The 17,141-nt window shown below is 58.0% G+C and overlaps 1 protein-coding gene across 2 annotated transcripts; it reads left to right on the top strand.

The window, feature by feature from the left end:
• The first annotated feature begins 263 nt into the window (after positions 1 to 263).
• On the top strand, positions 264 to 16,792 carry CD164L2 (CD164 molecule like 2). 2 transcript variants are annotated; one of them, XM_030539362.1, is made up of 6 exons: positions 264 to 470; positions 4,542 to 4,646; positions 7,991 to 8,068; positions 8,980 to 9,045; positions 11,289 to 11,451; positions 12,813 to 14,636. In XM_030539362.1, the coding sequence occupies exons 1-6, from the start codon at positions 386 to 388 to the stop codon at positions 12,826 to 12,828; spliced, it is 513 nt and encodes a 170-aa protein (XP_030395222.1). In that variant the 5' UTR covers positions 264 to 385; the 3' UTR covers positions 12,829 to 14,636. The 2 variants fall into 2 exon arrangements, with proteins under 2 accessions (XP_030395222.1, XP_030395221.1); XM_030539361.1 differs by lacking the exon at positions 12,813 to 14,636 and adding an exon at positions 15,729 to 16,792 and having other exon boundaries at positions 299 to 470.
• The last annotated feature ends 349 nt before the right edge of the window (positions 16,793 to 17,141 follow it).

The raw sequence follows: 17,141 nt of genomic DNA, 5'->3' as shown, positions 1-17,141 counted from the left end.
GATAGGGGGAGGTCGCATCTCAGGGGGGGCGGGGGGAGCCCTTTGGCTAAGATGGGGGCTTATCTGGAGAAGCAGCTGCGCCCCCACGGGGTGGGCCGGGGCAGCACCCGCAGGAGCCCGTGATTTGGGCGGGGCGGGGCCGCACCTGGCTCTCGTGGTTTGGGCGGGGCGGGGCCGCACCTGGCTCTCCGGGGCGGGGCGAGGCGGGGCCGCACCTGGCTGTGCCCGTGCCCCCGCCCCCGGCCGGGACGCTGGCTGTTCGCTCCCCGCCCCTGCGCGCATAAGCTCGCTCTGCTCCGGCTGCTTCCCGGGAGCCCCGCTCGCTCCTCCGAAAGCGACAAACCGCCAGAGCAGGGGACTCGCTCCTGCCCCGCAGACCGGAGACATGGGAGCGACGCGCACCTGGGCGCGGCGGGCTGCGCTCTGCTGCGCGCTGCTCTGCGCGCCCTGGCTGCCTCTCGGCTGGGCAGGTAAGTGGGGGCACCGGGGGTGCAGCTTCTCCCCCTCGCCAGCGCCTCTGGGGAACGCAGCAGGACCGGGGAGCTCCCTCACGGGGTACCCCGCCAGCCTGGACCCCGCTCCCAGGCTGGAGCCGCGGTCTGGGCTTGTTGGAAAGGGAATCTCCCCGCTCAGCGCACGAAGGTCTGTGCCCCCCGCCCTGCGCAGCTTGCCAGGGCAGCGCTGAGTTCGTTTACAAACCATCCTAGGTGAGGGGGCTGAGCCCTCCTGGCTCTCCTACCGCTGGGGACGCTGCTGGCTCGTGGCTCAGGCTCCTCCCAAGTCCTGGGGTTCAGGGGAGCCCTTTGCAAGGCAGCAAACCCTTCCTGGGGCTTGTGGTCAGCTGGGCTGTCAGGCAGTCACCCCCTGGCCTGCAAGGCTGGAGCTGCGCTGGCCTGGTTCTGTGACCCATTCCCCCACTGGCCAGTTCAGTGCCAGCAGTGACCCACGATGGATGCCCACCCCAGGCTGTCGCTCTGCTCCAAGCCGATCTGTGGCTGGTGCCCAGAGAGCCCTTGTCCGAAGCTCCCTGCTCTGGGGCAGACAATGGACAATGTTCCCAAATGTGGGTATGACCTGAGATCAAAATCCAGCCTACAGTTTGTGGGGTTCTCTCTTCAGGGGGTTGGTACCTATTTGTGCAAGGTCCCTTTCCTTGCTGTAACTTCCAGCTTCAACTGTGCGCTTGTGTTTTCCTGCCTCCCCGGGGACTCGCATGATCCCTATGTCCTCACCATGCAAATCCAGCACTTGTTTCATTCCCCTGAACAAAATGCCTGGGAGAGATTTCTAGCTCTGAGGCCCACGAGAGACCTAAAGAATTCCGGACGGAGTTCTCCAGCTCCGCTGATTGCCTGCCAATCTGGGCAGAGCGCTGGCAGAGCCGCTCACCGTCCTGCAGCTGGGACTTTCCTGCTAAGGGCCGAAGAGAGGGAGGCTTCAGATCCTAGAGTGCTACAATCTGTGTGTTGTTTTTTCCCCCTTCGGCTGCCCGATCCCCTCTGTAAAGTACCAGAACAGGCAGCATTCAGCAAAATGTCTGATTCTGTGTCTCTGGGCCTGGCAGGATAAAAATAACTTCAATTCTAAACCTGCCTGAAACCCGGAGAACAAAGTCCTACTTCCCCATTGGTTACTTACAGGTTTCTAACTGCTAAGCAAAGACCAGTGTTAGTACCAAAACCCTGTATCCATGGTAATGTGCCACTCAGCCTTTCGCTTATTGCAGGAAGGTAATTGCCTAATTATTTTCTTTTCCATTTTCCTGGTTTGCAAGAGCAGGAGTGGCCTGTGGGTCAGGTTCTGCCTGGTGGTTGATGGCCAGTTGGTTTCAAGGACCCTTTGTTTCAACTCGGACCCTAAGCTGCTCGTTAGCTGTCCCGAAACAATCCTTTGCGCTCCTGTAATGCCTCTCAGTCCAGCTTTTCCAAGGGATATGAAATGGCGGGTGTTCCTCCCAGTTTGCAAGGGGGTAAACTGAGGCACAGAGGTTAAGGTCCTCCAGGGCCCTAAACCTGCAGCGACCTCCATGGGTGTGCTGGGTTTTACCCCAGTGGGATTGATGCCTAGATTTTTCCAAGGTGACTGCTAATTTTGGGCACTCAACTTGTCATCTGGGGCCTGATTCTTGGCAGTGCTGAGTGCCTCCAGTGCCAGCTGTTATCAGGGCAGTGAGCACTCCGTCTCTCCGAACAACGGGCCCTCGAGGTGGACAGCCAGAGCCGGTGGTGCCCAGAGCCCATGAACCTCTCCTGAAAACTTGGTACCAAGGCCCCAGTGCTACAAACACTGAACACGCGGCCCACGTAGCTCCCGCCACACGAGTCGCCCCCTCGACTCCGGTGTTTTGAGTTCAGCCCAGGCCTACGTGGGCTTTGACGAGGAATCCTACTGTCGTGACGCTAAAGGGCCTGTTCTAACCACTAGATCACACAGCCTCCCCTCTGCCCCCTCCTTACTGGCTATCACTTCTTCCATTTCGAGCAAATAACGCAGGGGCAGGAGAGTCCTCTGAGAATAAAGATGAGACGTCCCATTCGATACCTGGGTGACTCACTTTATTTCCCCCTGGGCTATTTTTTTAAATGTTGGGCCATGATGAATAAATGCGGGGGACGGGCAGGCACAGTGAGATCCCAAGCGGGATAGTGGTTAGACTTGCTAATTCCTATCCAGCTGGGGGTGGAGAAGGCCGTGTTCGTAAGCCAGCAAGGGAGGGGAAGGGAGCAGACCCCTCTTGTAAAGAAGCCTGGCCTGGCTGCTGTTCTGGGAGGCAAAGGCTGGGGACTTCTAGGATGGGCTCTGACTTTTTTTTTTTTTTTTTTTTTTTTAATCTTCCACTGAAATCCAGGTTCTGGTTGTACTCCCCCCCCCCCCCAAGCTGCTGTCTCTGGAATGGACCCCGGCTGTTAGCAAGGATCCGGCCTTTAGCAAGCGAACAGGCCCAGTTTGGGGAAATAGCCATATAGTGACCTGAACTGAGATCAGGGCTCCCTGGGGCTGGGTGCTGTGTGGACCAGTATCCAGACAGTCCCTGCCCCAAAGAGCTTACAATCTAAGTAGATAAGACAAAGGAAGGAACTAATGACCCCCCATTTCACAGGTAGGAAAACTGAGGCATGGAGCTATTACAGTGGCTTGCCCAGGGGTCCCCCAGCAGCAGAGCTGGCAATAGAATCCAGCTCTCCTGAATCCCAGTGCAATGTGTTAGCCAGGAGACCAGCCTTTCACTGTAATTGATCAACCCCAGATATACCTAATTGAATGGCTTTTATGGGTCCAATCCTGACAAGTGCCAATCGCCTCCTGGGATGTGCTGAGCATTCTCAGTCGCCGATTTCAGGATTGGGATCCACAGCTGCTGTGTATCTGTGGCTGGGCCTAGGGACATGGGAGTGGGTCTCCCATGACCAGGCTTTGCAAGGAACTAGGTAGGAGGCCGGAGGAAGCAGGCTGTTGCCTTAGGACAGCGGCCCCAGAATGTGGGCCTGGGTACAGGAATCCTGCAAGGCCAACATGGCTCAGCCCAGAGCTGGGTGCAGGTGAGGAGTGCTTCAGGGTTGTCCCAGCGCCCCAGCATCTGGAGGGAACTGCCCAGGCAGAGCACAGGGAAGTTGATCCAAATAGTTTGGGCCATTCACAAAAACAACCAGAGGTGGTGGTGATACAGCCACTGTCCCACCCGCCCTCATGGCCCTTAGCCCAGTGCTCTGGGCAGCCACTGGAGATTTAGGGAATCCCGGACCAAGGCCCTGCTCTGGGACAGCCTGCAACAGACTTTGCAATTCACTGAACATTCAAAAACCCCTCAGAGTCATTTCAACCTGAAGTGAGTTTTTTCCAAAATTGCTTGGAACCAAAAAACCCAGCCATTAGCCCAGCTCTGTGTATTAGTGCTTTGAGATCTGTGATTAAAGGGCCGAGTCGTGGCTGGGGGGTTCTCTGCCTCTCTGCGGAGGGCATACAGCATGGGACACTTACCTCATGTGGCTGTGGCCCTGAGCATATGTGAAAATGAACATCCTGCTTTCCAAGATGGAGAAACTGAGGCCCAGATTTGCAAAGCCATTTAGGTACTGAAGTGACTTGCCTGAGGCCAGAGAGGCAGTCAGTGTCGGAGAGGTCTGACTCTGTCCCATGCTCAGACCATGGGACTCGGCCTCTCCTGGGTCTAATCATTAGATTCTAATGCACCTAACTTCCAAGAACAGGCAAGGGCGAGAATGTCTTGACTCTCCAAACACTTGCCAGGGCCGCGGCATGCTGGGGCTGAGAGGCAGGGTCAGCTCAGAGGCCCTGGTACTGTGTTGTCCTTGAGGGAATGCTGGCCAGGCTCCCAAGAAACCCCCTGCTCAAGTGCGCTCAGGTCAGAACTGAAGGGGAGGGGGCTGGGGACTATTCTGTGTCCATGAAGGCTTCATTTAGCAATTCTGAGGTGCCCTTCAACCTTGAAGCCTCATGGCTCTGTGCCCCATCCTCCAAGCGGGCTAGTTACCTGGCTGCTTGCTGGGACCTGACATCTGGCATCCTCTGGGTTTTGGCAGGAGAGTGCAAACAGCTGGAGCCCTGTGAGAGGTGCATTGAAGGAGACGCTTCCCAGAACATCACCGGCTGCGTGTGGATGCGCTGTGGAGCCACTGAGGAGCCAGGTACGCTGGGGGAGCCTCTCTAGTTCTCCTGTCTTAACCCTTTGCAGCCTGGCCCCATGGGCCCTGCCCGCCAGGAGGTATCAAGCTGTATTCAAACATCATCATCTTAAAACCGTATCCCAAGCCCTCCATGTGGAGCGAATCCATGGCATGGTTCTCAGCCCCGTGACCTGGGAAACAGCTGGAAACGGGCCCTAAGAATGTTCTGCTGGTGGCCTGGAAAGTACCAGTCTCCTAAGTGTTCGTGGGTCCTGTTCCTTTTGAGCTGGAGTCTACGCATCCATAGCCGGGGGCTGGTTTTCTGAGCCCTTGTGAAAACCCCTCTGTGAGCGTCACATTGAGCGCTTGGAAAGCCTGGCCTGCTCTGCAGGAGCCTAAATGGGTGCTGAGCCCCGGCTGCAGGCACTTTTATGCTGGTCAGGCCACAGGCTCACTCTCTCCCAACACCTGCAATGGGTCACACGCTGCGCCTATCACCATGATTCCTCTGGCAATGGTTTCAGGACAGATTTCCTGGCTGCCTTTCCCGGCTGGGGTCTGCTGGGGCTGGCTTGTCCCCAGGCCGGATAGGGTGCTGTGGTTGTATTGGGCTCTGCTAGCCGGGCGGGGGGGTTGGCTGAGCGGCACCCCTGGCTGCTTCCTCTTGCTCTGGCAGATCAGTGGGGAGTTTGTTGTGCTTTGATAGCTGAATTCCAAGCTTTCTAAGTGACTCAGTGACAGAAGGTTTCTTCCCTGCCCACCTAGTCACATCCTGCTTCCCTATGGAGACCGTCTCGGAGAAATCTCCCTGTCTCTGGATGCTGGGGAACTTCCCCACCCCGGCTCAGCCCTCTAGCGGAGGTGACACCCCGGTGTGGGCAGAGCGCTCCTCCTGGTGGGATAGACAGAGGGCATGGAGGGGCCCCGGCTGGGTCTGTGAGCTGAGGCCTGGTTTCCCTGGCTGCTAGTCAGCTGCCTCTTCCCGTGCAGTGCCCTGCTCAAAAGCCAGGTTGAGGTCAGGCTCAGCAGCCTGCTGCGAAAACCTCTATGGTGCAGCGAGGAGCCCGCCCAGAGGGAGCCACTAAACGCGGTGGAGAGGCAACAGCTGGCCTGCTGTGCTCCAATTAAGATGGGGGACAAGTGTCTTAGTGGGGGCCCCTCCCCAGTTACATCACCCCCCCCCAAAAAAAAAATTACCCAGCATCTCACACACATTCACCTGCCAAAAATCCCATTTATCTTCCCACCCTATCCTGAGCCATCACCTCCCACTGCTCTGTGACTCATGCTCCCTGGTACTGAGTGCCACCCCCCCCAGCTGCTTCTATTGGTGGATGCAGCCTGCTCCCCCACCTTAAAGGCCTCTGGCTTTAGGCATCACACCTCCAGCCCCACCACTGGCTGACAGCAGCAGTGCCCCGTGGTGGCCAGTGCAGGGCTGGCAGGTTGCTAGCTCTGTCAGCCGCAGCTGGTGATGCTTAATTTGTAAAGACAGAAGTGCCGGTAATGCTGGCATCCTCTGCACAGCATGGCCTTGCCTGCCACCGACAGACGAGATGCTGGGCCTGAGCCCTGCCAACCCCAGGCACAAATTAAGCTCTGGTGGCCGGCAGCCCAGTTCCCCCAGTGAGCAAAGAACAAACTCTGCTTTCTGATTTGTTGTCTATCCCATCCCACCCTACACACACTGTGGCCAGCAGAGTCGCTTTCCGCTCCGGCTGTCCTATTGCTCTGACTGGTGCACCCAGGGGATCAGGCCCAGCTGGACAAGGGGAGGTGGGTTGTCCCTCTCAGAGCCGAGCAACGAAAAGTGACAGAGCGGTGACTGCGTGAGGGGCTTTCTCGCGCGTCCGTGTAATTCAGTCTCTCGCTTCGGTGTGGCGTGAGCTCTCTAAGCTGGAGGCTTTGCAAAGTCCCTGCTCTGTGACCCATGGAAGACACTAGGTCTTTGCTGGGGGAGACTGTCTCTTTCACATCTTACCCTGGTGCCTTAAAGCCCAAGGCCCAGCCAATCCTGAACAGAACAGCACCCGGCATCTTTGTTTTCTGGGTGGGTGTTGAGTTTCTGTGTCCTGTTGCTTTGGGAGGGGCTCTGGCTGCTTCTGCTGCTACCTTCAATAACAACTGATGTCATCGGGGTGGGAGAAGCAGAGATAATGGAATTGAAAATCCTCCACTGCCCAAAGTTTGGGCAGAGAACTGAGACAGAGGAGCATGTGGCAAGGGTAAGCCAACCCCCTGGCCCAAGCACATGGACCTGCGGAAAACCCAGGAGCTTAATAATACCTGCCACTTGGTTTAAACTCTTTTGGGAAGCCCCGGCTCCTTCAGTGACTTTAAGTAGAGTAACCCGAGTCCATCTATTTGGAGATCACATCACCTGCTGGTAACATGCAGCCACCTCTGAGGTGAGATGCATCAGATTCTGCTCTGCTTGCAATTCAACCATGACCTCTTGCTCCAGAAGTGGCATGTGAATGGCTTGTCTGCGTGGTCAACAAGCCGGTAGGCTGCCTCTCACTCTCCAGGAATGGGTTTCTGATGTGCCGTGCTCGGTCCAGCTGCTTGATTGTCCAGCTATCCTCATCCAGCCGCCATGTGCTGGGGTGGGCTCCTGCCAGGTTACTGGGGTCTGCAGTGACGCTATGTAAGGCTCCGTAGCTGAAATGGTAAAATAACTGGCTTTCCAAAGGGGATGGAGCTAATGCAGCTGAGCTGAAACAAGGGTTGTGATTTGAGTGCCACGGGATTCAATGGATCCCAGATAACTCCAAATTCCAGCCTAGGTGTTTAATGCTGGAGAGAACCACTTACAGGGACAAAACAACCGGAGATGTGATCTTCTTGCTGTTCCTCCACCCTCCGGGAACTGAAATATCCCCAAGGGTCAGAGGCGGTCTCTGTCTCAGCCCGCGATGGGGCTCTTCCAGGATCTGGGGGAATTGTCAATACAAAGCGTGGGTCCTAGTGGAAGCTGCATGGATCCGATGGGGGGGGAGGGGTTTGCCGGTCGTCCACGCAACGCTGCCCAGGAACGCGTCCCAGCAGGAGATCGTGTTCCAAGTGCGACGCCGTCCGCACGAGCTCTGGGCGTGATGCTGGGCAGGATCCTGGGGGAGCAGAGGCCGCTGATGCAAAGTTGGAACATGTCAAACTCAAAGCCTGGATGCTCATTTGGGCGGGTGTGGACTTCGAGTCTTTAGGTGCTGCTTCCCCAGCTCTCGTGTGTGGCTTACCAGGCTGGCCACATGGTCTTGCTTGTTGTCACCCACTCAGAGCCCCCTTTGCAGGGGGAATGGCAGGGCTTTCTAGGGGGCAGGTTTGCTTGGGGGAGTTTTGTGAAAGGTTTTTCCTGTTCCCTTCAGGGCCCGGGAGCTGCATTGGGAAGGGTGATGCCACCAAGGAGACGTGCTCCATCTACAATGTCACTGCTGTGTGTCCAGGTAACTTCCCGGCATGAATGCAACAGCGTGAGCTCTGGGTGGAGCGCAGCACCAGGCCTCTGGAGACCTGCATTTTACCCCTGGCTCAGAGGCTGGCTGATTTTCCCATCTGTAAAATGGAGATAATATTCCCCTTTCTTTGCAAGGTGTCATGCGTGCCGATGGTCTCGTAAGTGCTAGGGGATAGTATTATTATTTATCTGCTTTCATGGAAGAGAATCCACGCTCCATTGCAGGAGCGGCAGCCGTGAAACCAGTCCCAGCCGCTCTCTGCAGGAGGTGCTGTGGAGAACGTGGCAGGAGCACTGGCTGTCAAGGCAGCTGCTAGCTACTCCTGTCCCAGCTGCTTCCAGGATCCCGTAATCACCTCTGACCCAAACGTGGTCGGGAGCCTCTGCCTGCAGCCAACTGCATGCACAGGGAGTAAGCAGGGCTGCCTGTCCTGGGAGGAGGGGCAGTTCCATGGGCTCAGCCCACTGGGGGACTTGATGTGTCTGACAGCCAGTTGATGTCCCCAGTTACACGAGACCCAGCTGCTCCCAGCAGGGGGCGCTATAGGGAATGGAGCAGGATCATTGGCTGTGGGGGAGCTCACAGCTATTCCAGTCCCAGCCGCTCCCAGCAGGGGGCGCTGTAGGGAATGGGGCAGGATCATTGGCTGTGGGGGAGCTCTCAGCTATTCCAGTCCCAGCCGCTCCCAGCAGGGGGCGCTGTAGGGAATGGGGCAGGAGCAGTGGCTGTGGGGGAGCTCTCAGCTATTCCAGTCCCAGCTGCTCCAGCAGGGGGCGCTGTAGGGAATGGGGCAGACGCACTGGCTGAAGAGGGCGCTCCAGTCCCAGCCATGGTGAGAGCCAGCGAGGAACTCTGGCCTCTAAGCATTTCGTCTTGTTCTTTCACCCTTGCCCCCTCAGCGCAGAGATCGCCCACCAAGGAGCCTCCACGAGCATCCACCAAGCAGCCTGAGATCCTCACCCCAGGCAAGTGGCACCCGTGTGGGCTGGGGCGGGAGTGGCAGGCTGGAGACGAGGCAAGTTCTAATGTGTGGTTCTTGCACCAGGCTCAGGTCAGCGGGGAGGAGTCTGGTGGGGCTTGCTGTGCTGAGAACACACACCCTTCCCTCCCACGTCAGCCAGGAGCTGGCTGGGGCCGAGCAGTCGAATTTCTCTTCATTCCAGAATTTCTCCTGCAGAAAGAGAAGAGGGAAGCGTGTGCTGTAATTCAAACACAGGCCTGGCCCTCAGGACTCCTGGGTTCTACTGACAGCGCTGGCTGTGTGACTTCTGGAAAGTCCTCTCCTCCCTCCCCTGCTCTGTGCCTCAGTTTCCCCACCTGTACTAAAAGGGGGACTAATGACTTTTACTTCCATCCCAGGGAGCCTTTGGATGGTTATTAGTCACTGCCTGAAGCGCTTCTAGGTAAATGTCAAGTGCTGTGCAAGGGCAGAGTTCTATTAATCAAAGCCCTGTCACATACGGAATAGTCCCATGCTGGGGACCTCCAAACATTTTGGTGGTGAAAGCCTAGCATGTACAAAGGCAGGGGTGACTGACACCTCTCCCTTCCAGAGCTCACCGTGCTGTGTGCAGTGCCTTGCCTGCCTTTTGTGAAGCATCCAGTGCTACATATTATGTCTAAATGATGGGCCTGACTTTTTTTTTTTTTAAAGGGGGGTGGGAGGCTGGGAGACCTGTGTACTAACTTATAGGCACAGTTAGCTGTGATTTGTTCATGCAAACAAGGTCATCGCTCATGTAGCGTATCACAAGTTGATCAACTTGCACACTCGATTTGCACGTGTATGTGGGGTCCAAATGTTTGGAAAAATCAGGCCTGGGCGCAAGTGAGAGAGACACCTCTGCTTTCATATAGAGACTCTCCCAGCATTGCTTCACTCCCCATTAAAATGCAGCCAAGCCTTGGGTGGAGCGGACCTCAGCACCGGTGAGACAGGGAGAGGAAGAGAATACTGCCTCCGGCTGAACTTGCCCTGGGGAAATGAAGGCAGGCGGAATGTAACAGGAACAGATTCTCTTTCCACTCCCTTGCTCCTAAATGGACTCTTGCTGCTGGGGTGGGGAACCAGGAGGGAGGATGGAGAGCGGGATGGCAATGTTATGAGAAGGACTCTCCTTTCCAGGAAGGAGGAGCAGGAATCAGAGCTTTCAGCTAATTAAAACGAGTAACTGTATCCCGGAGCTTTGTGAATTATTGATCCAGCCCAGGCTCCGATGGGCAGTTGCTCTCTTTAGCGGAGCAGCCGACGGCTTCTCTTCCCAGTCCTCCCATTCCGCATGCAGCTGGTTCTCTCTCTGCTCCCAAACACTCACGCACACTCTGTGCTCTGCGGTAAACTCTCTGCTACAGGAGGTGGTGTGGCCAGAGGAAGGGGCTGGCGTAGGGAGAGCACTGAAAGGGTTAAACTCCATTCACTAACCAGTCTCCTTACAGGGACCCTTCTGGGGTCTGTAGTGTGCATGGGGGGCCTGAAGTGCCCCCCATCCTCTGCATTTCACTCTGTTATAGAACATGTCAGGATGCAGAGCGCTGCTGCTGCTCTGCAGTCTCTGCCCCTTCCTCTCACCTCTGCCTACAGATGGGTCTAGTTCTTCCTCACGGGTCAACAGGCTGCTGTGTCACCAGCAGCTTCAGTGCATGACACGCCATCTGGGCTTGGGAGACTGATTACAATAGGAAGCCCAGTGTGTTGGCTGCACTGGAATGCAGCCACCTCTGAGGAGGAGGGCAGCTGCCCACTCATACATTGCACCACAGGGAAGGAGAGATGCTGCTGGCCAAAGAAAATGGGGGAAGTGACATGGGATCTGGAGTGACCCTCGTCCCAAACAGCCAGGACCTCAGCTTCATCTCTGATGGCCCAGTCCCCCTGGCACTATGCTGGGGCGTTGGCTGAGAGGGCAGTGTTCTCTCTAGGTGGAATGCCCCTCCGAGTGCCTGGAGAGATTCAGGTGAGCCTATTCCAGAGTCAGGGGCATCTCCCATCCCTTTCCCTCCATCACTGCCTGGGGAAGCCCTGCTTAGCCAGGGGCAGGAGGGGGACAGCGTACCTTTTATCCGGGCTCGGGGCCCCAAGGGCCCAGAAGCCTGCTCAGGTGGCCAGTAACTAGGGAGCAGGTGGCAGGCTGGGAGAGGGAGTGCGGCATCACACGGGTGTGTGCTTGGCATCAGGCCCCAGTAACATTGTTGCTGCTTCCCCCCCCAGGGATGACAGCCGGCCCCCCGCTGACAACCACTCCCGAGTTCCGCCCGCCTGGCTTCGACTCAGCCAGCTTCGTGGGGGGGATCGTCCTCGTGCTGAGCGTCCAGGCCGTCTTCTACTTCATCGTCAAGTTCCTCAAGTCCAAGGACAGCACCTACCAGACGCTGTAAGGTTCCCCCGCCCCACACACACACTGTCTGCCTCGGCCAGGCCTGGCCCTGGGGCTGGAGAACAGCTCTGATCCCGGGAGTGGCTGGGGGCGAGCCCTGCTGTGTGTGATGGGTCGTGGAGGGAGACCCACTGGTGCCACAGGCTCGGGATTGACCCACTCATAGCTGTACATGGGGCAGCTGCTAGATCCAGCCCGTAGCACTGTCTGGCTCCCATCTTTCCACCTGTTTAGAATAGCGCCGACTGCAATCCGTCTACAGCCGCTGGGGGTATGTTTCCCCTTCCATGGCTAGGCAGTCGTGAGCCTCTGGGGTCTCTGCACTTGCTCCCCAGCACGCTGTGAGATCCTTGTGTGTCTGTCTCTGGCAGCCGCGCACACGTAGCTGCATGTGGCGGCTCTTCTGTCTTGCTCATGGCCATGCACTGTTGGTTCGCTCTCATGCAAACCCCGCTGTGAACCTTTCCGTGTTCTCCCTCTCTTTTCCCCCATCCCATCTGCACTGGGGCAGCTGCTCCACCTCTCCCTGCCTCATGGAGGCCAGGTCTCCCCAGCGCACTCGCTCTGTGAGCAATAAACCCCAGCCCTCCCTCTGGTGGAGATGCTCCTCATCTGTGTGTTTCTCATCTGGTTGTTTTTCTGCCGCCTCGTCCATCTATTGTCGCTGGTTCATCTCTCTGGTGCCTGCCAGCTGGCTTGTCCCCTCCCAGGATCATCCCCCATCTCCCGCCGTTTGCAGCGGAGAGACAGGATCTGGGGACCCAGCCCCTAGGAAAGCTTGTTCTGCTGAGCCCTCCTTGTTTAAACCCCTCACGCTGATCGTGTCCAGGGCCTGGCCGGGGCAGGCGGGGATGGGACGGAGCTGGGAAGTGACTGTTGGCGAGAGAGGATGGGCCAGAGTCACCTAAGCTGGGTGAAATGGTGGCTTTCTCACTCTTTTCCCTGCATGTCTCCAGAAGCTCTGGGCTGGGCCCATTCAAGCCCCCCCAGCACCCACTCTCTCTGCTTCTCTCCAGCCTATGTGCTGCTCCTCCACCTGCTGGCCCTTCCACAGCCCCCTTCCCCTTTCCAGAATGAACATGCTTGGCCTGACTCCCCTGCCAAGGTGCCATGCCCCATGTAGGGGCTGGCCTCTGGGCGTGCCCTCGCCTCCTTTCCCCTCGGGCCCGGCCTCTCTCAGCCCCAGGCCTGGCTCAGGGGCCTTCTCTCTTGTGGGAGCAGGGTCCCTGCCTCCCTTCATCCCCCACCCCAGGAGAGCATGGAGGGAAGAGTCTCTGGCTGGATGGGGAGCTGGGCCTGTTTCTAATGTCAGGGGCCGTCCCCTCTCTCTGTTTCCCTTGCACGCTGCCTGGCACCAGGGAGGAGAACCAGTAGGTGTTGCTGTGTGGCTCTGCTTACACGTGCAAGGCGATGGGAACCGCAACAAGAGAAAACCTCGCCCTTTCTTGGGGCTGCCTGCGGGTGGGGATGGGGGGTGTCTCCAGGGCAGCGTGGTAGCCCAGCCTGCCCCCTCCCTGGCTGTGTGGAGGGGGCATGCAGGCCTTGGCTAGCCCATTGGCTTGTATTAAAATGCTGTCTCCTTGCCCGAAGGCAGGACCGAGGTGCTCCATTCAGGGGGTGGAGCGGGGTAATGCTCCCTAGCTATTTAATGGGACGCTACCCAGTTCCTATCCACCACCATGGCCCACTGCTGTCACAAGCATTTTCTTGGGCGTCTGGCCATCTTTTCCCCCCACCCCAGCCTGTGCGCTACAGCAAGGCTCTCTGCTGTCATAGCAGCTTGCAAACAAGCTCCTTTGTGGACTAGGAAATCTCCCCCCGCCCCCAAAGCGTCCTCAGTCTGCCTCCAGCTTGGCTTGGTGCAGCCAGACCGTGGTGAAAGCGTGTGCTTTCCCCAGTGCTCACGTGGCCCTGGTGAGGGAGAGTGGAGTGGAGTGGTGGAGTTAGAATGGGAGAGCATGGTTCTGTTCCTGCCTGTGCCACTGCGCTCACTACAGAACCTCTATGCCTCAGTTTCCCTGGCTATCCAGTAGTAATATCTACCTGTAAGACGCTGTGGGGTCCTTGGCTGGAAGACGCCAGAGATGCCGTTACAGGGGCGAAGTGGCATGTCATATAACAATGAGAAGAGCCTCTGTCTCCCGCTGGGAGAAATTCTGCATGGCCCTTCTCCCTGCAGTCCCACGTATGCTCAATGAAACAGGCGGGGCTGTTCTCTTAGCACTGTAGTGCCTAGAAGATCTGAGTAAGATCAGGCCCCCTTGGTGTCAGGGGCTGTACAGAGGCTCACTGAAACGCAGACCCTGCCCCAAAACATTCACTGTCTTCAATAGGGAAGACAAAGGGTTTGGGAGAGGAAGGATTATACTGGCTTTACAGAGGGGGAACTGGCTCCTTGCGAGCCTGTTGGCCAGACTTTTCCAGTGAGCTCAGCCCCTCACATGCTGGGCACTTTTGAAAATCTGGCCTGAAGCGTGTGCTGCCCGGACTCAATGGCACAACCAGAATGGAATCTAGGTCTCCTGAATCCCAGCCTGGTGCGTTTATCCCCGAGCCCATCAGCCACCCCCAACTGGGGTGAAAACCGAGTCCAGCTCAGAGGAGGTCTTGTGAACTCTCCCTCCGGCGATTCCTGCTGCCGGGGCTAATCGGGGAGGCAGCGAGATGCCTGCCCCTTGTGTCCTCCCCCCCCCCCCGAACAGTTTCCAAATAATCCTGTCCCTTCATTTCTCACCTGATTGCTAAATCCCCAGGAGGAGCTCTGTTCTCTTCATTCTCCCTCCCCCCTCGTGGCAGGTGACGCTATGAGCAAGGCATTGCTGGCTCGCTGTGGGACCATCTCTAAAATACCGGGCCCTCCTGGCCACTGGCATCCCCTCTAGCCAGCAGCTGCCCGCTCTGTCTGAATGGCAGCTGCTGCCTAAGAGCGGTGTCTCTCCTACAGGCAGCTTAGCAGCAGATGGCTCTGAACCCTGGGCCAGCAGCACGGCTGCCAGTGGCGAGGGGCAGGTGGGATGGTTAAAGGGGCGTGTACCCCACCCCTCCCTGCTCCCCCCCAGCTGTCCGTGTGCTCTTGCTGTGTCGTTGTGTTGCTGTGTGGGTCCCTGGGGGGGCAGCTGGGGGCATGCTGTGTGCAGTGGGCTGAAGCCTTGTGAGCACGGAATTAAAGCTGTGCGGTTTGATTTCTCCAGGGTGACTTTGTTGCTGGGTGGATCCCTGAATGGGCCAGAGGTGAGGGTGTGTGTTGAGGACAGCTCAAGGCGTGGAAATCCCTTGGCAGAGTTAGACCGGCCCGTGCAAACTGGGCTGACCTGCTGGGCCTAGGTGGGTGCTGCAGTAGCAGGTGTCTGGTTTCCCTGCCCCACTGGGCTGCAAGGGGGAATGGATGTCTCTCCAGGTGTGCACCCACACTCCACGAGAAAGGTCTTCGGGAGACCATCTCCAACACCCCCCACAGGCGTTAAATCCTAAGGGGCCGGGACACAGCTGAGAACATCTGGGTTTTCAAGGCGGGGGCAGAACAACCTGCCTGGAGGAAGCAAGGAGCCATGTCCCTGTGCTTCAGGCAGCCTCTGAGAAATGGCTTTCAGGGGGGTAGGAGCAGCTGCTGCGCATAATTGGCCTGTTTCCATGAAAGCAGCCCTGTGTCTGTCTGCATCTGTCTGTCCCCCCACCCACAATTTATTTGCCTGTCTAACTACATTACCCGCTTGGGGCCAGATCGACAGCAGGAGTCTCTGCTCCTTGCCAGCCCTGGCTTAGAGACAGGGGAGGATCCTCAGCCGAGAGCTCCCTTGGGAAAGTGGGGGTGTCCTTGCAGTGTGGGAGCTGCTATGGGAAGGGGGGTGGGTGTCTTTTTTTCCTAAGGGCAGCATAATTGCTTTGGTACGTTGCAAGCCCTTGCCCCAGCGACAGTCTGGGTCCGCTTTGCTCACATCTCGCATCCATCTCCTGGAGGGAGAGGCCTTCTCGTCCTCTGGAGCCGTGACTGGTTCACCGCGTGGCATCTCGGCCCAGATAGGCGCTAGTTTTAGACTCCTTGCTGGGCACGGCACCGTTACTTCACAGTGGCCCTCGGACATTGCCCCCCATGGGCTGGGACTGAACCCGCAACCTGGCCGTGAAGGGTTCCTGGTGCTGCCACGCCCCTGGGGCATCCAGTCCTGTCTGGCACAGCAGCCTGCTGGGGTGTGGAATGGCTGCGCCGGGGGGCAGCGAGGGCAGTAGCGCTCAGCCCCCGCTGGTGAGCTCTCTTCTCTGTCCCACCGCATTAGGATCTGACGGCTGCTACCCAGGGCAGGGCGGTGAAGTGGTTTCCTGGGGGAAGAGGAATGGAAGACGAGGCGGCCAGTGCTCCGGCTGCCATGCTTGCTCTCAGACATGCCCCTCTCCCTCCTCGCCGGGGCAGGGGATCTGGCGCTGCGGAGCTATGCAAAGCGCTGCCAGGCTGGGTCTTCCGGGCTTGAAGCCACGTTGTGCCCGTTAGACTCGCCATGGGGAGGGCTGGCCCCAGAGCCCTGGGGCCACACACATGCCACCCAAGGCTCAGGCCTGTCCCCAGCAAGATCTAATGTCGCTGCCTTGTTTAGGAAGCTCAGGGTGCCCTCCTGGCCCTGCTCCCTCTGGATGGACAGACCGCCCCCCCCAGGGTTGACAGGCTCAACCCACCTTGGTAGGACCCTCCACAGCGCAGCTCTGCCTCCCTGTAGCTCTGTTCCTTTTGCTCTCCCCCCTGTGGGAGGGGCTGGTGAGCTCCCATTTCCTGCTGTAATTCCAGTAGGTGGGGGGGTGAAGCTGGGTCAGCTGCTTGCCTGGGGTCAGCAATTCACTTGGCCTTCACCTTCTGTCTGCTAGGGGAACGTCCCCCCCCTCCCTATACACATGCCCTGAGCCCTCTGCCGCATCCTGGCCTGTAACTTTCCACCAGCCTTCATCCTTGTAACCTCTGGTCAGTCAGGCGGCCCAATCCTCAGACACAAGGGCTTTCCCAGGCTAGGGGAGCAGCAGAGATCTCTCCTAGGTGCAGGGGAGCTTCCTCGTGCTGTTCCTTCCAGAGATCTCAAGGGACCCATGGCTGGTTTCCTCTTTAAAGGTGGCCTAAGGACCCCCCACCCCCGGCTGCTCCCCAGTTCATCTCTCTGGTGCCTGCCAGCTGACTTTTCCCCTCCCCAGGCCCGATCTGCTCTCAGAGGGGGCTGGGTGTGTTATTCTCCACGCTGGCTCCATTTCCCTGGGGCTGGTGGGATGCTGGGCTCCCAGCCCCGGCCACGCAGCGCGGTGGGGGGATGGAGTCATCGCACGCAGAGGAGGCAAATAAAAGCACTTTCTTTTTCTTGGATCTTTGGTGTCTGAGTCGTGTGTGGGAGCAACAGGGGCTATGTTACACCCAGTGCCCCTGTAGCCTTACTAGCAAGTTTGCTGCACCTGGAAGCCCCCCGCTCTGGTGGTGGGGGCTGGTGCATACACCTGGGATGGGGTGGTGGGTGGTTCGTTCTCACCCTCCACCTGCTGGCAATGGGGGCTGTCTGGAGATGGAGGCAGGCGCATGCCTCTCCCCCGTGCTGTCCTTCTCCAGGGCCAGCAGCAGGGAGCCAGGCTGCCTAACTGCACTGCTGTCTATAGGCCTGCCTCTACGCCCTGATCCTGAGCAGCAGTAAGGGCAGGGCCGGCCAGAAGAGGGGGAAAGT

The sequence above is a fragment of the Gopherus evgoodei genome, chromosome 20, assembly GCF_007399415.2.
Source record: "Gopherus evgoodei ecotype Sinaloan lineage chromosome 20, rGopEvg1_v1.p, whole genome shotgun sequence".
Lineage (NCBI taxonomy): Eukaryota > Metazoa > Chordata > Testudines > Testudinidae > Gopherus > Gopherus evgoodei.
The sequence above is the reverse complement of the archived record's forward strand: the minus strand, read 5'-3'. Positions and strand labels throughout refer to the sequence as shown.